The sequence below is a fragment of the Eleutherodactylus coqui genome, chromosome 3 (assembly GCF_035609145.1).
Source record: "Eleutherodactylus coqui strain aEleCoq1 chromosome 3, aEleCoq1.hap1, whole genome shotgun sequence".
NCBI lineage: Eukaryota > Metazoa > Chordata > Amphibia > Anura > Eleutherodactylidae > Eleutherodactylus > Eleutherodactylus coqui.
The window spans coordinates 85611303-85631826 of NC_089839.1; the positions used below are offsets into that span (position 1 = coordinate 85611303).

A 20524-nucleotide genomic window follows, 5' to 3' on the forward strand; every position below is an offset into this window, starting at 1 on the left:
ACACAAGTCACAATCGCATATGAATAGATGGAAGAGTTGTGTGCAACTTGCCACACACAAGCAAAAATCCAACAGCTTTGGATTTTCTGCGACTTTTATGTCACAGTTGCTTTAATTTACAACCCCATGGACAATCATTAGATGCTATGGCGCTGTGCAGCACCGCGATTTCTGTGTTAGCCAGCCAAAGTCGGCATATTACACTATTCTAATAATAACCGTGTGCTGTATGCTCCCATCATTCTTGTACTGGTGGGCTGCCAGTAGGAAAGCTTCTACAGTTACGACTATGTAACAGGGATCCAGATTTTATAACTCGCTTGGGTGCCTTTGGATACAAAGTCTAAAAATCTGGGTGCCAAATGATATTTTTTGATCTCCATGCCAGTCACCATCAGGAACCCTTAAAGGTTATTACAGACACGTTCTGAGTACCTAAAACGACGGGAGGAATAAATAAGACTGCTTACCAGCCATCATCCTGAGATAGATCCGCACGATCAAATAGGGCAAGGAGAACGGAGACCATTTCTTCTGCAGTAAAGTGGCTGAGGTAAACCTGAAAATAAGACGATTGTCAGAACGGCCACAACATACCAATTAGTGGATGAATTACAACTAAAGTTTAACCTCTTAAGGACGTGGCGCTTACTCCCCAACATTGATCAGAACATTTAAATGCCGCTGTCAAAATTAACAGCGGCATTTAAAGGGTGAACTGCTTTGATCAGCGGCGGTGCTGATCGGAGCCGTTGCGGTCGGTTGTTGGCTGTAAGAAAGTAAGGAGTAGCTGTTTTTGGAAAAAGTCAGCCAATGTTTTTCTAGTTCTGGACAACCCCTTTAATCACTTACAAATATAGTTTTTTTTTTTGCTTTTGTATTTTTATTTTTTTTACGCAAGGCGATTTGCAGCACATATATTTTTAACCAAGAGAACGCACAAGTGCAGTTCAAATGGCAGCCGGTCACCACTGCCAGTAAGAGTATTGCAATGTGCAACGCTATTAATGATGTCAAAACTATGGATACAATGATGAAGCCAAGATGGTCCCTAGTATATAAGTCAACCAGGTTTGTTGGGCGCCACTGACCACTTTTGTTAGACAGATCTGCAGGGTGTTGTTTTCTTCTCCTATGAATGAAAGCCACGGAGCAAATGTGAAGAGTGCAAAAACTCTAATCTGCCCATGCCAACAACCATATAAGTCCGTGCTCATTACCGGTGTACACGGGCAGATTATCTGCTCTATGGGGGCAACTGATCGCTCACCATCATACAGCCCGTCTTCCTGTGAAGATGTAAAGCTGTGAGCAAACCTTTTTTCGCTCATATAAATGAGCCAATGAGCAACTAAATGAGCGTTTGCTCGTTTGCCACGTGATCGTTCTATGAATGAGCATTTGTAGAAAGACTCAGGCCCGAAAAAAAAAAAAAATAGATGTAAATGCACCCATAATTTTACAATGATAAAAAGAATAAAACTACAACCACTGAAACAATACTCCAAAGCCTGCAAGTGTCGTACTCCCCTAACATACAACGTTAGACAAGCTAATAAATTTACACTGCTCATTGAAAGGCAAAGAATAAAAGAAGCCGAGCAATATGGAAGCAGACCGTCTAGGCTGACGCATTTTAGTAATTACTAGGGAAACATTAGTTGTGACTATTTAACGAAATTAATATGATAAACAACTGACCTCAAATGACTCCAAGGCGGACATAAGCACCTCGACGTTCTCATCCTTCAGGCGAGCTAATATGGCTTCTTTAATAAAAGACTCTTCAAAACCAGCCTGGTACATGAAAGAGAAAATATTATTCTTCTATATAAAAGTTTGGACAGATTTGTAAGTACATTCTTTGAAAAATAAAAAATCCCACCCCAAGATGCAGATATACAAACATGCAGGGTTGTGGAGTGATTAGATGAACTCGTCACCTGAGGCCCTAAAAGTGGTTCCCCCCTTGGCCTATAAAAGGCTCTCAGAGGCTCCCTGTGTGTAGTGACCTCTTCTTCCACTTGTGTAGAGCTTGTTGACCACTAGACGCCTCTACGATGCAGAGAAGAGATGTCACCCTGTTACCAGAGTCTGAGAGGGGTGCATTATTGGGATGCGATAAGCTGGAGGGTCAGATTGACGAATTGCCACCGCCTGGGCAGTTCTGACCAGTAATGCATGAGGACATGTACACAAAGTGACTGGGATCTGGGCGCCCTCGACAGACCACCAGTAGAGAGTATTGTCTGATCATCTGACAAGCATGAGCAGCTCTAACTGTTTTGTTGTCCAGAGACAGGTGGTGCCATCGTTACACCCCTGTGTCTGCCTGAACCATTTCCAAGCACTTGGCTGAAGGATATTTGGTCTCACGGCCCCCATTATATGTATGGCCTTTGACATCCACCATCACCTCAGTTTCCAGTGGTGCAGTGAACACCGAAGCCAGACTGCTATGGAGTGGATCTGGTTTGTCTTCAGCAATGAAACCAAGTATATTTTGGCCACAGACGACAGCCGTGTTCGTGTCTGGACACCTAGAGGTGAGCACCTCAATCCTAAATTTGCTGTTGAGCGGCACACTGCCCCCCCACTGGTGGCGTGATGGTCTGGGGCCATCGCATACCACAGTCAGTCTTTTTTCACAAGGAGTGTATATTGCTACTTTTAGAGGCGTCGTTTAAGATTATTACAAAAGTCCAATTTATTTTGCAGGTAAAGTAGCACTTCGCATAGGGTACATTTGGTATTATGGCTCAGTCTCACTCTGTCTAAGTTCTGCTTCTAGGAAAACTTGGAGAGACTGTACAAGTAAAACTTAACATTCAATAAATATGCATTAAAATACAGGGTTTGGAGGCAATAAATATGCAACTACACAGGGGTTGGAGGCATCTGCTTCCACCCATCTCCTATGTTTCGCTGGCTGATAGCAGGCGCCCAATCAGGTGATCGGTTGATCCCAGCCAATCAACCATTGATGACCTATACCGAGGATAGGTCATCAGTAGCATTTGCATAGAAACCCCTTTAAAAGAAAAAAAGTATATATTTTTTTAAGTAAATGTCCAGCAGATTTTGCCTGTATGGCTATTAAACCCGACACAGAAGAGAACAACTCACCTTGGACCTCTCAATGATGTTCTTCAGATGCAGTAAAGCAAGGTGTCTCACCGCCGCCTGCGGGTGATTCAGGCTAAGCAGGAACGAAGTGCCGCAGTCTGCCAACAACTACAACAGTTTATGAATTACTACAGACTTCACATACAAATATTTAAACAATCACGTGAGTTATAAGATCATGAGCAGATTACAACAGTAGCGTATAGCCGATGGTCACACCTCATGCTTTCCTCCACTGGTAGACAGCGCGATGAACTGGTGGAACAATTCTTGCTTGTCCTGATCTTTAACTTCCTTCAACTGTCTTTCCAACACTGAATCCAGGGCTTCCGGATACCTGCAGGCAGAGAAGTGGTTACATGCGTGATGAATGCAGCCATATGTTCAAACATACTATAGACATTAAAATCTGGCTGAAAAAAATTGTGTTTGCAGACAAATTTAAACCAATGACATCATGAAAGGCTTTTTTGTGAACCTCTGCAATTTATATAGGGTTTTCTCATTAGTTTGTATGTGTTTATGCATTATGTTGACAAAAGTATTGGGAGACCCATAGAAGGTGATGAAATTAGATTTTATTCATATTTTCCAACACAGTGTTGGTCTGTCGTTGGCCTCAATGTGTGTTCCCATTGGCGTTGATCTTGCAGTCACTTAAAAACCGCTCTCCAGGTAACGGTCACGCCCAATTGCGACCACCTGATCGGAAGATGGTGTACTAGGATTCAGCTGTCCACAACAGTTGCTTCCACTCATTTACAGTCCAAAAATGACACTCCAAACACCACCACTACTGTGATATTGGTATTGTGTTCAGCCACTCATCCATGGTAACCCTCCACATACAGTTTCCTATGGATGGTTTTGGTCCTAATGGATGTTCCAAAGGCCTGCGAGACCTCCTGAGCAAGTGCTTCAGCAGACGATGTGCGTGATGCCTTCACAGCTAGTACAAGGATTCATTGTCCACGTTCTGTTGGTATATGAGGTCTCCCTGAATGTGGCTACACCGCACACAAACCAGATGGTTTCTGTACAGATGGTTTCTGTACTGGTGATATACCCATGTGATACTCTCCATTAACCTAATGCTCACACATCTGGTTTGCACATCTCCTTTGCCTGACATCACAGGATTGGGGAGGGTGCCTTTGTATTTAATTTGATCTGTTCCTGTAATCTTCCATTAGTTACTTTTCAGCAAGCTGTCAAGTGCTGACACCAGGGTTATGTGGTCCTAAGGGCAGAATAAACCAACCCCGATGACAGTGGCATTTCAGTTTCTTTATTTGGTGCCAAACTTCTCATAAAATAACTTTTTAAAAGCTGCAGTGCAAGTCAAGGATGTAATACTGTTTGCACGCTCTGTAGTCCTGGATATTCATGAACTGTGACTCAGCAGCAGTCAGGCAGGTTAGCCCGCTGCTTGTGAAAAGGAGGACAAGGAGGCAAATTAAAAAAGTTACTGAGTAGTTCTACAATGTTCCAATATAGTTTACATGACATGGGCTACGTCACACACATGTATTGTTACAACATATTCCGAACGGGTTTCGTGCATGGAATAGGCTGTACTAATCTGCCATAGGCTCCCATGTGACTGCTCACACAAACTGCGCAAAATAAAGGTTGCAGCATGGTGTATCTTGGCGAGTATTACATGTGCATACGCGCCAAGACAGTGCATGGCGATCAGTGGCCAGCAGCAAGTACTTGATGCGTGCCCCGCGACTGTGACACAACACACAAAGGGGGCAAGCAGCAAATTCCGCTTATGTGAAGCCGCCTTATTTGTCTTACAGATTTCAAGATCTCTGCTTGCTTAATTTAATAGAAACTTTCATTGTTTATTTCCAATTCTGTCCTGGTTGCGTGTAGGACATGGAGCTGCACAGCTTGTTATAGTACAGACAAGTGCGTATTTGTGTATTCATTACTGGGTAGATTTTTACCTCCTGTATATCCACAATGACATTTCTAATTGAATGACTGGAAGAAGAAATCTTGAAGACCATAAAGACCGATGTGGACAAAAAAAAAAAAAAAAGTACAATTGTAGAGTATATGTAGTACACAGAGAGATGGGTTACTGGAAGGATCTCTGGACTTTACTAAACATACTTCTATATCAATAAGCTAAGTACATCAGTGCAATCTGCTGAGAAACATTAGGCCTACGTACTTGTTTTCCAACAGCCTGATGAGCGGGAGAAAACTTTGGCGCAATTCAGACATTTTGTCATCATCGGCTTGATGTTGTTCTCCGTAAGTGAGGAATTCCTCCAGGAAAGTTCTGCAGAGAAATGAGAGAAATAAATACAAAATAAAAAAAATTAAAAAATCACAGTCTGTTAAATCTTTAGGAGTTCTCTCAGAACGCCTCGCCCATTGTTTTCAAGTATAAGGCTGCATTCCCACGAAACGTATATCGGCTCGGTTTTCACGAAAGGAGCTTTCACGGTTTTCACGGCTTCTTTCAGGAAAGGAGGCGGAACAGGGGCGGGGCTAAGTTCTGAGAATTAGCCCCGCCCCATTCCGCCTCTCCCCATTGCAAATAGTGCAGAGGGGCGGAGAGGAGGGAGAGAGGGGGCGGGAGCTCAGTTCCTGCTCCTGGCTCTTCCATCCTCCCCCCCCCCCCCCTGCAGATGAGGACGACGTATATCGGCTCGGCGTGAAAACCGAGCCGATATATGTTCATGGGAATGCAGCCTTACATTGTATTCAACAAAGTAGACATAAATTTTGATCAGTCTCCTCCATTATGTGCGCTCAGTTGTCTCTGATGCTGACCCAGCCACCACAGAACACTTGTCAGCGAATGAAAACGGGTCTAGTTCATGGCGGCTAGTCTCCACTGTGCAGGGTACAGCATGGATTGTGCAGAGCTGGAGACGCTTTTTAATATCTGCAAACTACTAACCAAAAAAAAATAAATAAAAAGAAAACTGGAGGCAAAATTTTTCTCTTAAAAAAAAAAAAAAAAAAGCGCACGAATAAAAAAACAAGCCCTTACAGAGCTCTGTACATGGAAAAATAAAAAAAAATTAAAAAGTATTGGGATTTTGAATGCAACAAAATATAAAAAAATTACCCCCCACCCCAAAAAGGGGGTTTATTGTGCAAAAGTGGAAAAACCTATACCAGTCTGCACTAATTGTCATTTATGCTGTATGATTAACGCTGTAAAAAACACAAATTGAAAAATTGAGGTTTTCTCTTCCTGCCTTCCATTAAAAAAAAAAAAAAAAAGGATAAAAGTTTTACAATACACTATAAGTACCCCCCAAAAAATGGCACAAATAAAAACTACAACTCACTGTGCTAAAAATAGAAGAGTTACGGCTTTTAAAAAGTGCAGATGAAAAATTGTCCAGAAGAGTCACAGGGTCCTTATGGCCCAAATAGGTTTATACCCCTCAATAGCTGGCTCAGTTTTCCAGCAGATTTTATGCCAGGCTTTGTACAAAAGTGTTGTATTTATTCCCTGCCCTCTCCCATGAAGCCACACTTTTTTTTGTTTAAAGCAGAGTCCCAAAAAAAGTGTCTAAAATGATCTACAGAAGTGTGCAAAAAATGGCATCACCTGCTCCATCCAGTGCTACTCAGAACAGTAAGTGAGCGGCATAAACCCTCCATGAACGGCTGGAAATGCTTTCTAAATTAAATTCAAATTAAATGTTAAAGATCTATGGAACGATCATTCATTCAGATTTGCACAATCCAGCAAGAATCTGCATGATTATCGGTCAGTGTACACGCACGTCCTGCTCGGACAACGAGCGAGAAGCCAGTAACTTCTAGTTTGTTGCTCAGTTTCTGCATGCAGAGTACTAAATGAGGCAGATCAGAATGGAGGAGAAGCTTCCGACAGCCAGAACATGCCAGGAGAGCTTGCCTAAAGGGAACAACTTTAACCCCTTCACGGTCAAGGGCCATGACAAGAACATGAAGGGTTGACCTTAATATGACATTAAACACCACAGTCTCAGCTTCCAAGCGATACCGGACTTAATATTTCAGGTGCAATATTAGAAAGATCACATCTTGTTACGCTGATCTCTCTCCTCGCTAGTCATCACCCCCTTTACCAAGATATGCTTATGGGGAGGGATGAATTCTACTAAGGAAGTGAGGTCATCAGATATACATCCAACCACCTCCTGCATATTGTTCGCCCCATACATGATGATATCTGCATATAGACACAGGCATAAGTGACATTTATGAACCTCTATTTTTAGAGGTAATCTGCATCTCAGGCACTTTTTGTGTCACAATTGTAGTCACAGACATGAACGTGTTGTCCTTACCTCCAAAACACATTTTGATGCCAAATTGCATGAGGGCGCACACTGTCAAGTGCAGGATAGTATTTTCACAAAATATATGGGGGTATAATAATATTTATTGTATGATTCAGGCTTTGTGTATGTTCAAAGTTGGAATTTCAGCAACAAAAGGGTCAAGACAATTGTGTTCTAAGAAAAACAAACGCCTTACCGAGCTAACAACTTATCCAAGTCTTTGTGTAGTGGTATATTGATAAGGATGGCTTCCAGATGTTTTTTAAAAATCTCTGGGTCTGGATCATCTGCTTGGGGTTCTGAAGAGAAAAAACTTCACATGGGTACTTAGGAAAAGAAAGACCAAGGAAAGACGGGCATAAAATGATTGAAAATATACAAGCACCTAAATGTAAACAGGTGTATAAATAATAAAAATGTGAAAAAGTAGACCAAAGTGAAAAACCTCCCAAGGCCGGGCTCAGACAGCCGTAATTCTCTGAATGCTGCCCGTGAGACACAGTTGCTCGTCATGGAGTACACAATGACACCGCATACTCGCTACAAGCCACCAATCTTATAAGATAGAACATGCTGCGATTTTGCTTGTGCGTGTATTTCACGGAAGTCATGTGAGCAGCAACATGGCAGCCTAGGGGAGATTCATACAGCATATTACAAGCGCAAAACTCGAGTGTGTAATCTGCTGTTCGGGTGAACTCGGTCTGATATCCACTCTCTTACATCACTTGTGGACACAATCCCTGGACTGGTATACACACAATATATACCTACCTGTAGATGAGGGAACAATGGAGCGAACTAGATTCGGGAGGAGGTATTCTAACAATGGGCTGGCGTCGTAGGAACTTGAAATTTTCTGAAGTACAGAAACTAATTCAGGAACCTTGCAGAGATGCAAAAATGGTCTGGAGAAAGAGAGTAGATAATAAAATGGAAAAAGTCGTCACAATTAAAACTTGCTTGACTTCCTCATTACATCCTCAATAGGATGATTCTTAAAAGGGGTTTTATCATTGCAACAAAACCCTGTCCAACTGCTGGGCCCGGCCTAAGAGAGATAGATAGGCATACTCTGCTCTCCTAGAGCCCCAGGACGCAGCCGGATAGAAGGCCTGGTGAAGTCAGGTGTCTGCTGCGGCCAATCAGAGGCAGCAGTGTCACCATAGATACTCTGGTATCAGCACTGGGCGCCATGATACCAGGAGTATGTACGGTGATGCTGCCGCCTCTGATTGGATGCAGCAGACCTCTGCCAGATGCCTTCCCGGAAGTCGACGATGCTAACGGGCGCAGCTTTCAGTTGTGTCTCGGATCTCTAGGTTAGGAGAGTATGCCCTTTTTTTAATTTTAGGCCAGGCCCATCAGGTGTATGGCGTTATGTTGTAATGTCAAAACAGATAAAAGTATTTATACCTATTTCTATGATGCACAAGACAGTACAAACATTCACTAATGGAATACATCAGTCATATTTGAGCCTCTCTTACTCCTCACAATAGTAAAGTAGTTTGTCTTCCACAACACACATCCAGTATTTCGAGGTACTCACTTCTTCCCCACATCTTTTGACTGTTGACTCTGTAAAAGAATTATCATAGCTGCCACTCCTTCCCGGACCAGAGACGGAGTCCGCAGCAGCCTGCGGCTGAGTTGTGATGCTAGGGCTTTCACCAACGTTGGTTCCATGATGGTTTTGACAGCTAACTGGCATACTATCATGTATGTGGCAGCTTTGTAATCTACCAGAGAAGACTTCAATCCCTACAGAAGAAAAGTAAAGCACCAATCAGAAAGGATCTTTCAATATTAAAGGGGCTTTCCAGAACTATAGTACCGATGACCTCAACCCTCAGGACTGGTCATCAATATCAAATTAGCAAGCGGTATGACACTCCTGACCAGCTGTTTTTGGAGTCGGTGTGCTAGTGCCAAAGACCCTGCGTGCCAGAACTAGCACAGCTCCGTACATTGTGCAGTGGTCCAGAAAGGAACTGCAAACGTATTCCCATTAACAGTCCCCTTTTAAGCTGCTGTGTAATAAAAGTCCTGGTAAATAAGCTTGAGGTGAATTAAAGGAATTGCCCAGTGACTGCAACTTAATACCCTTTTAGACCGAACGATTCAAACGAGCGAAAGTGAACGATAATCGATTGGTCTAAACGCAAGCAAAGCCGAACGATAAATTGTTTGCTTTTTGCTTGTCGTTTATTCTATGCAAGCATAAAAATCATCGTTGGCTCGCTCACTTATCATTTTGTTTGAATACCAATTGTTCAGTGAATGTGAAAAAATGAATGATTTCTCACTTGAACGAGCCAACAACATATCTGCCTGTTTTCCCAAAAGAGCGAGCAAACGATATATTGTTTGGTGTAAACAGACCCTTAGAAATCCCACATCTGGATGTCCCAACTATGCCCACAGAAAGACGTCTATGGCCATGGATTTTTCCAGTAGAGACGCAGAGAGGGAAAATTGCGGCAACAACCTAGAAAAACGTGCAACCATTTAATGTGCAGAGACTCCAGCATTCATAGCCGGCTCCTCAGTCTGCCTAAAATAGGGTAGTCCCAATGCCCCAACGCAGGAGCTCTCTCCATCAATGGCACTCATACGCTCCATTATCTGTACCCTGTCCCGAATCTTGTGTCAATTTGTATTAGAGATTTGCCCCCCTGGATGGCAAGAAGCTACAGCTAATACTGTAGAAGACATAACATTAGTCAAAGCGCCAATACCTTCTGCACGTAAGGAAGGAGTTTAGCAACAAACATATGAGAGATACGTTCAGCAGTTTCCAAAGCAGCCACTATTGTTGAGACGTAAAACGATATTAAGACCCTCAGCTTGGCCTCGTTTTCGGATTCTTCTGAAAACACCTATGAAAAGAAATCCACAGTTACATCATCCAGAAAATAATTAAAGGGAATCTGACAGCTAGTTTTATCCCTATGAGCTAAGCTGAAAGCAGGTGACCCGCTGAGTCCGGGGATGTAAGGGTCATACTTATACCTATTGTTTCCACAACGCAAGAGCTGAAAGATGCTACTGAATGTATTCAATGGCGCTAAGTAGTCGTCCGTTTTAATTTTATAATGGGTGTACTCAATGCACTGCGGCGGCGGTTTTCAACGTTTACAGCGGGAGGATGATGGTGGGGGAGTTAATGGCGTTTTGTAATTAAACCCCACCACAAAAATGAGTCAGTTCATGCAAGGCCATGCTCATATGAACAAGTTGGATTCCGCATGCGGATATTCACAGAGGAAGACCTATGATCAATCGCGGAAAGTAATTGTGTTTGGTGGTGGATGCATGCGGTTTACCGGGCAGATCTACGCGTATGCACAGCATATAGCCAGAACGGAAGAAAACTCGCAAGTAGGAAACGACGTTAGAAAATTTCATTCACTCATCTCTCTCCCTCTCCTTTTCTATGTATTCTCATACCAAGTCCCGAGCAATTTTGCCACTCATATGCAATATTAATTGCGTATGGGCTGTGGGATGCACGCATCCATCGACATCAATGGAGGCTGTCCGCGCAGAACCAGCTTTAAAATAGAGCGTGCTGTGATTTTTCTTCCGCTCACGAGTTACGCAATTCGTACCCAGGAGGAAACTTCGAAAATACATGCCTTTCAATGCCTGCGTTTAACCCCACGGATCATCCGCGATCGCGGAATTCGCAGTTCAAAACCAGTCGTGCGAGAAAAAATAAACTGTCCCCCCCCCCCCAAAGATGTACATGGTCTTTACATTAGCACACATTACACCCCATTGAGATGACGGTATTTGATCAGTAGTTTGCATCAGTACTTGTAAGCAAAACCCAGGAAGATCTGGAAAGAGATGCAAATCTTTGCGCTATACTTTTTCTCTGCAAGTTCTCCTCCTGGTTTTGACGCCCATGTACTTCTGCAATATACTGAAAAAAATACTGTTGTCTGAATGGAGCTTTAAGTGTCAGGGCAACGTTGGCTACATCTGTACCCGTACGTGGCAATACAAACCTTTAGAGCTTTTGTGACCAAACTGCAAATAAACTCCATAAACCCCATGTCCTTGCAGCAATGCGTGATTAAGGTGCTTCTGGCCAGAGGGACCCCTGGTTTCTGTAGAAAATGACAAAAAAATATTATAACCTGGTCTGCACAGTGCGAATTCCTGAATTACTAATAGTGCAGTACATGAACTACAGATACAAACCAGCCCTGACACGTTACTGCTATACTATAGTCTACATTATAGCAATAATCTCTGTCCCTGACTCAAGGAGCAGTCCTACCGTGCACAGGGGGAACAAAGGAAAGGATAATCAGACCATGGGTCACGAGTTTGACACCCCTAATTTAACCCCTTAATGTTACAGGACGACCTGGCTCGGGGGTACTAAAAGCAACAGGACGTAAGCTTCTGAGCGCATACTATCTTGCAGCAAGAGCCGGCTGTGACTGATAGCTTGCCTCCTGCTGAAATAGCAGGGATCCATGAGAACATCGATCCCCACTCTCAACCCCTTATATGCAGCGATAAATGTACATTGCGGCATGTAAAGGGTTCACATAGGAAGCACACTCCCTCTGTGCGGTCATCAGCACTTCGTGATGTAATCGTAGAGGGCCATTGGTATCCAAGACTGCCGTGACTTGCGATAGCTATTTTGAGCGATAACGCACTGTAATACAAATACTGCAATGCATTATTATAGCGATTAGAGCTTTCAAACTTTAAGTCCTCTAGAAACACATAAAAAAATGAATAGTGATCAAAAAAGCCGCAGGTACCTCAAAATGATACCAATAAAAATTACAGCTAGTCACGCAAAAAACAACCCCTCAAACAGCTCTGTCCATGGAAAAATACAAAATTATGGAACTTTAAATGCAAAAAAAAATAAAAAATTACAAAAATAACGGTTTCTATTATGCAAAAGTTGAAAAACCTAAAAAAATAAATTTTGGCATTGTTGTAATCATACCAGAAAGGTCCTTTAAAATGGCCTCGTATCAGAATTTCAAGTTATAAGGATAGGGAATAACTTGCTGATCAATAAGGGTCTCACTACTGGGACCCCCACTGATCTCAAGAACGTGGGTCCCATGTCCCATCGTCCTCATTTGGGGGTTATTATACCCCTAGCAGAAAGGAGAAGACTGAATAAAGTACTGGTCAAGCAAGCGCACCATTCACTTTTAATGGGACTGCCGATACCCGAACGCTACCCGCTTAAGTATTTCCATCAGCCCCATTGAAATCAATGTGTGACCAGCACTTCGTTCAGAGCGATATTCCTGCAAGGTAGCGGAAAACAGGAGTCGTGTACTAGAGATCGACAGGGGTCTCAGCAGTAAGATTTCCACTCAGCAAGTTATCCCATGGATAGGGGATAACTTGGAGTTTTGGTACAACCCCTTTAATAGTTTGCCTAAATAGGATGCGATGAGACTTTAGTAGTTACCTGAATTGGATGTAGCCAGTTCCACTTATGAGTGGGGTCTTCAATCTTTAAAAGCTGAATGACTCGGACAAATACTTTAGTTTCATGATATGGCAGAACGCAGCCTATCAGGAGGTCTTGATTGTAGAGATGGATATGAAACCTGGGGAACACAATACTATATATTACACATCAGGAAACTGAAAAAACAGAAACCGCCCAGTACATAAAGCCAGAATGACCAAATATATAGTGATCAGGAAGTGTGCAAAGAAGGCTTCACTCCCATTGAAATTAATGGGAGCTATACTTTCTATGACAGTTCTAGTTCTGACCCAATGCGGATGTCCAACCCACAGCAGCTAGTGTTGGGGCAAAAATCAGGTACCCACAAAGGGTCAAAAGTGGTGAAGGATAGTCCTGCAAGGAATTAAATGCACGAAAAAACTGGATTTCTGCTACTTACAGTAAAATCCATTTCTCATCAATTCATTGGGGAACACCGAAAAGGGTATAGGTGCTGCCACTAGGAGGCAACACTAAGAAAAGAAAAAGTTACTCCCTCCTAGCAGCTATACCCCTCCTGCAGGGACTAAGTTAAATCAGTTTATACGTAGGCAGTAGTAGTCGTAAATCCACATACAAGGTGACTGGATAATAACCAAACAATGAAGTCCACGGAAGCCATGAGTAACCTTCTCATGTGCTCCAATGAACGTGACAAGAAATGGATCTTACGGCAAGTAACAAAAATACCTATTTCTCTTCAGTGTCACTGGAGCACACACAAGACCTTAAGACGTTCCAGTGGGAAGAAACAAAATATGAACTGTTCATGCACCACCACCTGTGAAGCCATGTAAGCTGCAACATCAACTGATGATGCAAAGAAAAGTCTCCTGAACTAGAAAAATGTGGAAGACGACTGCAACTGGTAAGAAGCCTAGCCGTATTAATGTCAGCACTTCTCCTAAGGGGGAGTGTAGCTGCCTGATATCTATCCAACAGTCTATGTAGCAACTGTCCCATTTCATAGGAGGAGTAATTGCACCGTTGATTGGTCACATACAAAGCCAGTCAGTGTGGCTGCTGCAAGCATCAGCCTCGTCCCACTGGAGGGGTAAAGGTACTACTGCTAGATTCTGTACCTGACGGGTCTACACTCTCTTACATAAGAGTAAGAGTACTATGGCTAGATTCAGTTCTTGACATGTCTACGCAGTTGTTGTGAGCAGCAGTCACCACCTCATCACCCTCTTCCATGGGAGGAGTGATCAATAAGTGGAACAGGTTGCCACTGGAGGTGGCGAGTTCTCCTTCAATGGAAGTCTACACACAGAAACTGAACAGATATCTATCTGGGATGATTTAGTGAATCCTGCACTGAGCAGGGGGTGGGACCAGATGACCCTGGAGGTCCCTTCCAACTCTACCATTCTTAAGGTAATACAGTTAGATTCTATATCTGCCATGACTACGCAGCTAAAGCAAATATCAGCCACTCCAACACCCCTGCCATAGTTTGACATATCCCCACAGTCGTTGCAGGCAGCAGCTATTGCCAGTATCAGGAAGCCATGACAGAATCTCGTAGTCATAAGGGGCATAACGCTGTCTCATTTCCCCCTTCTAGGAAAGAGTTAAGAATTCATCAAAACCTTGTATATGAAGTTAATATTGCGTGCAAGGCCTGGAGCCAGGGGCTTAGATTTTCAGCATAGCCCAGGGGTACAAAACGTGGATACAGACACTCTTCTATCCAAGCGCAATTACACGCAGTGGGAGAGCAGGGGGTGCTGGCTGGCCCCCAAGAAAGTCCTAAAAAGGAGCTAATGCCCAGATTTGTGCTTATGACAAAAGAGTCTCGGGAGGACGTGAGGGAGTCCACCACTGCTGCCGCTAGAGCCCATAGGGCAAGGAAGATCATGGGGTCCCGCATGCTACGTGTAGGGTGTAGATGAGGCCTAGGAAAAGGACGAGTGACCGGAGAACACGACCTAGCAGGCTGCACCAAGTCGGGGTCTTTGCTACTTTATCAGTCAGGTTGCGCTCGCAAAGGAAAAGTGGATGACCGAAGAAAGACATGGTGCCCGGAAGCAGAGAAAGAAAGTTGACCCCTAGAAACACTTGAAAAAGAGATGGACAGTAGAGTGTAGAGGATTCAGGCTAACTGGAGGAGCATTGAGAGGGTCTAGGGAATGGCGCCATACTTATCCAGTAACCTCCTCCCTTTCTCTTCGGCTCCCCCATAGTACCAGCAATGTCACCTCCTCAGCGTCAATTACTTAATGGTGAGAGATTGCTGAAAATGGGAAGGAGGGGGGGGGGGGGTAGAAGGGAGTGGGGGGAAATCAGGAACATTTAGTGACCCCCCATGGCCTGCAGGAAGCAGGGTAGCTTGGAGGTGGAGTAACAAGTCTGTCTATGCAACCATTTGGTAACAATCAAGGAAGTTCGATCATTCACGATTCCCACTTGGAAGAGAAAAAAGAAATGAAAAATGGTCTGCCTCCTATGGACACTAAACTAAAACGGATTCAGCTCAGTGCCTGCAAGGGAAGGGGTGTATCGCTGGTGGGAGGAGCTAACACCTGCTTGCTTAGTGCACACCTCCTAGTGGCGGCAGCTATATCCACTATAACCACTTTAACGTTTTCTCATCATAGTGGTGACTGTACCTTTGAATAAGCCATTCCATGCACTTCTGAGCTGGCTTCAGCATGAAATACGGGGAGAGGTGTGTAAGAAACAAGGATATGCTTTCATCCAGCTGTTCGTTCACAGCTTTGGTCTGCACGCTGCGCTCCATGGTCTTAGAAGTACTACTGAACAGGGTTTCCTCAAAGATTGCAAATGAGTCGTCAATCCCAATAAGCTCTTCCAGTCCGGTGCATCCTACGAAGTTATAGAAAGTTGTAGAATTAGTTTTGCGTATTCAAACACACATTGTAAAGACGACCTGTTATCTCTCCTGACGGGTCTATATTTTTAGTAAATAGTTACATTCCCCATAAAATAAGAATTTTGGAGCATTTTTTCATAGAACTGATGATATGGTTCCTATGTTATGCCTCCTAGAATAAAATGACAACTGGATGTTATCATTCTGCATTCCAAGAGGTGTCCCTACTCATTCTGGGTCCAGCAGCACTGACTGACTGTGTAGGGACACCCCCAACGCCCAATTGCAATTTATAAGTTTCTAGGAGGAATAACAGATGAACGGCGCAAAAATACTGTTGTAAGAAAAAAGATGCTCCAGGACGGATATTTCATGGGGGTTAACCACAAGGAAGGGTGACGGGGTCCCTCTAAATAAATACTCATACCCAAAGAGGATCAAATGGGTCGATACAATACTGTAACGTGACACTCATGAACACCAAGAAAAACTAAACCGTTTTTCATGCATATTCATTTCTTCTCAACTTACGCTGTATTGTTTTGCAGTCTGAAACCTCTACTATAACATAGTATGTTAGGCTGAATGAAGACAATGCCCATCTAGTTCAGCCTGGTTTAACCCCCCCTTGTTGGTCCAGAGGAAGGAAAAAAAACCACTGCGAGCCAATTAGCTCCGATGGACACCATAATGGCAGCCAGAGTAATTCCTGGATCAATGTTTAAGATCATCAACCCCACTGATCACCTAATGTCTATATCCTGTAATATCATAGTGCCCTAGAAAGACATCTAGTCCCCTCTTAAACTCCTCTATGGATTTTGCCATCACCACGTCCTCAGGCAGAGAGTTCCACAGTGTCACTGCTCTTACAGTAAAGAACCCCTTCCATGTTGTAGTGTACAACACAGCATACGTTGGGGCTATATAAGGAGCCTCAGCTCACCTTGTCAGATGTCGGTTACTATACAGGAAACGGACTTACCAAGAGCATAAAATGTATCTCTGTCGATAGTTGCAGCTTCCTTATGATCAAAGAGAAGCGATGCAACCTGGCGAAGGCCAAATAGGCTGGGGTCAGTCTGCGGCAGCGCAAGGCGCTTCAGTTGCTGGGCTAGAGACGTCATTTCTGTGGCTTGCTTGGGTGCTGCGTGTGAAGGAAACAACAAAAAAGGTATACAAGTTTACGAGCCATATAAAGAGTGATCTATAAACTGCATAGACATCAGCACCAACACTGTAGGCACCGGCAGGGCTTCACAAAGGGCATTAGTTACATCCATGCCAGTCATACAAGGGGGTAGATAAAGTATATGAAGAGTTGCATCCCTCCTACTTCAGTTCACATGCCATTTTAATGCACATTTAGCGTATATGTTAAAAGTTTTCTAGTTGAACACTTTTTTTTAGGCATTTGACGAAAAAAAAGGAAAGAAAATAAAACTGTATGCATTAACCACATAAGGGCCGACACCCACTGGCGTTTTTTTTTCCACTGCGCTGCGAGAACAAGTGAAAACTCTCGCCTCGCAGTGCGAGACAAAAAAACGGGATAACACCGGGATATCGCCAGTCTTTTCAATGGGGCCAGCGGCAGCAGCGCTATCCCCATTGAAAAGAAATGGAGAATGCCGGGGACTTCTTCCACAGCTGTCACAGCTGTGGCAGGAGTTTCCTTCATCCCTGCGGGGATGAAGGAATCCTCTGTGACAGCTGTGGCAGAAGTGCAGCATGCTATCCCATTGCTTTTAATGGGACCGCCTCCTGAAAGGGCTGTGCTGATTGGCTGAGCGCTCAGCCAATAACAGCTAGTGCTTAACTATTCATTCATAAATAGCTAAGATAGTGCTATTCATTCATAAATAGCTAAGATAGTGCTATTCATTCATAAATAGCTAAGATAGTGCTATTCATTCATAAATAGCTAAGATAGTGCTATTCATTCATAAATAGCTAAGATAGTGCTATTCGTTCATGAATGAATAGCTAAGCACTATCTGTAATTGGCTGAGCGCTCAGTCAATAGCTAAGCACTAGCTGTTATTGGCTGAGCGCTCAGCCAATCAGCACAGCCCTTTCATGAGGCGGGGATTTTTAAATCCGCGCCTGCTGAAAGTGCTGGATAGCAGTGTCGGGGAGCCAGCCGTAGGATGCGTCTGAGCAGCGGAGAGGGGAGTAATTTTTTTTTACCACTTATTGATGATTTTCAGGGAAGGGCTTATATTTCAAGCCCTTCCCCGAAAATCATACTGCAGGGTTTGCCAAAAACCACTGCTTTCAATGGGATCGGCAGCAGCGCTGATCCCATTGAAAGCAATGGGATAGCATGCTGCACTTCTGCCACAGCTGTGACAGAAGTCCACGGTATCCTCCATAGCTTTTCAATGGGGCTGCTCCCGCTGGCCCCATTGAAAAGACTGGAGATATCCCGTTTTTTTTTCTCGCACTGCGAGGCGAGAGTTTTCACCCTGCCCCCCCCCCCCCCAAAAAAAAAATTGATGTCATACAATCAATATGTACCCCAAAATGGTACCGATAAAAACTACGCAAAATCAAGTCCTCATAGCACTTCACTTGCCTTTCCTAATTGAATGCCGGTAGAACTACCGTACAGCATAAGGCCTCCCTCACACAGATATTCGTGTACAGCGTTCAGCGCTGCGCTAAAACACTGTACTACGCTCTTTTTCAATGGCGCTGCTCACACAAGCCTCAAACAGCGATGTTCTATCTTTGGCCGTTTTCAGCTGTGCGTCACCCAACTTGGTACCATGTTTCTGGCAGCCCTAATTGCCAGCGCTAGCTGCACAACCTGAAAAAATGTAATACTCACCTAGCTGGCGCCGTCAGCGTCCCCGCCGCTGTTCTCCGAAGCTCCGGGCAGGCTGCTGGCACTTATCGAGCTGACAAAGCATCCATCGCTACTGATGGGGATTGAAATCCCCTCCTCCCAGTGAGAGATTGCTCTGATTGGTTCAGGAGCACAGACTCTGCCAATCAGAGCTGGTGCTCGATGCACCAATCACAGCCATTCTATTAATGGCTGCGACTGGTATATTCAGCGCTGGTTGTCATTGGCTGAGCCCGCTGACATTTAGCAGGCTCAGCCAATCAGAGCAATCTCTCGCTGGGGATTTCAATCCCCATCACTAGCAATAGATGCTTTGCCGGTCCAACAAGTGCCTGGCAACCTGCCCAGAGCTCCGGAGAACAGCGGCGGGGACCTCGACAGCGCCAGCTAGGTGAGGATTGATTTTTTTTTTTCCAGCATCCTTGGCTGAAAAAACATTGTCAAAAATGCATCACAACGCCGCTGAAATAATAGCAGCATTGAAAAACGCTGCGTTTCTGCAAACGCCTGTGTGAGGGAGGCCTGAGCGATCCTGTGTGAGGGAGGCCTGAGCGATCAATCGCAAGTTCAAGTCTTCTATGTGTATTAAAAAAAGAGGCAAAATAAATGGATAAAAGGTTATTATAAAAATAAAATTATACTAAAAGTTTAAAGAGTTAAATTTAAAAATTCAAGAAGTCCACAGGGACTCCCCTTCACTGCTCCCCGAACAGAGCAGCAAACCGGAATCTCCGACACAGATGCAATAGGGTCAGTTCAGGCTTTCTGTGTCTCCACTCCATTTTTGGTGGAGAGAAACTGAAAACAGGTAAAAAAAAAAAATACATTTTTTTCTAACAACGATTTCAATGTGGTTGAAAAAAAAAAAACGGAACACAAACGCAAAAGCGTCCGTCTGCTTCCATTCCGTCAGGTTTCCATTTTAACAGGAAGATAATGCTGCCGACTGCGCTGTTCTTCCAGGCCAAAAAGAGTAAGCTAACAAAGCAGAGGCAAGCTTACCATTTTGGGAGAGGTGTTTAACCCCTATTTAAATCAACTGGGAATAAGAACAAATGTGTTTCTTCTGTTTTATTTCAGTTTCCCTCCTCCAAAAACGGAGAGACGGACACTCTGAACTGACCCTAACGCCGGTGTGAAAGCTGCCTGAGCAAAACAAGCATGGGGAACTCATTGCGCCAAAGATTACTACTATTGATCGGAACCGCTTAATATCCTGCCGCAACGAAAACTTGGACAAAGCTTTAGTCTAACCCCCACCCCTCATCTGCTGAGCAGCAGATCCTCCTCAGCCTGGGGCACGAGGGGTTAATAACCGTATGTATATCGATTCAGGTACCTCTCTACGGCTGCACGGTTGATCACCCGGCGTCTCACTGCTGCGCTCCACATGGACAACCTCTGACCCGGAACTACTACGGCTAGCTCTACCCCCACTTCGGCCCTACTCTATGGTAGAGACTAGAGTGGAGTGGGTGAAAGGAGGTCTGACGCAAGCAGGTCAGCTGACACTCCCCAATCACATGGGTCTCTAAGAGAGAGGGGGCTTGGAGAGAGCAGTGTCTGCAGGGAGTTGCAGCAGGAGGGGAGGCATAGGGAGCCTGCGGGGCGGGTGTCTGTGACGAAAGGGGTTCAGCGGGAGGGTCTTTGTGGTGTACTGTACAGCTGGGTTGGGGGTCTGTATGGTAATGTTTGTGAGGGACAGGGGGTCCGAGGGAGCATCTCGTATGTGTGCAAATTGTGTGAGTATGGGGGAGGTCATGGGGTGCGGTCTGCGTGTGAGAGGTGGGGGTGCATGGTACAGTCTGTGTGACAGTCGGGTGTCGTGGAGTGCAGCATGTGGGAGAGGTGGAGGTGTGGGGTGCAAACTGAAATTGGGGGAGTTCATGGGGTGC

General features: G+C 44.3%; 1 protein-coding gene across 1 annotated transcript in view; it reads right to left on the minus strand.

Annotated features, from left to right (window-relative positions):
- Positions 1-20044, minus strand: part of HEATR1 (HEAT repeat containing 1) — a 67579-nt gene extending 47535 nt beyond the window's left edge. The window contains exons 1-14 of the mRNA XM_066595822.1: positions 19969-20044; positions 16764-16925; positions 15555-15771; positions 12898-13039; positions 11450-11551; positions 10175-10315; positions 8986-9197; positions 8208-8341; positions 7630-7732; positions 5312-5422; positions 3346-3463; positions 3127-3234; positions 1702-1797; positions 471-559 (exon numbers count right to left, since the gene is read on the minus strand). Of these exons, the coding sequence (XP_066451919.1) occupies positions 471-559; positions 1702-1797; positions 3127-3234; positions 3346-3463; positions 5312-5422; positions 7630-7732; positions 8208-8341; positions 8986-9197; positions 10175-10315; positions 11450-11551; positions 12898-13039; positions 15555-15771; positions 16764-16905 (1715 nt within the window). The 5' untranslated portion in view covers positions 16906-16925; positions 19969-20044. The remainder of the gene's footprint in view (positions 1-470; positions 560-1701; positions 1798-3126; positions 3235-3345; positions 3464-5311; positions 5423-7629; positions 7733-8207; positions 8342-8985; positions 9198-10174; positions 10316-11449; positions 11552-12897; positions 13040-15554; positions 15772-16763; positions 16926-19968) is intronic.
- Positions 20045-20524: the final 480 nt, after the last annotated feature.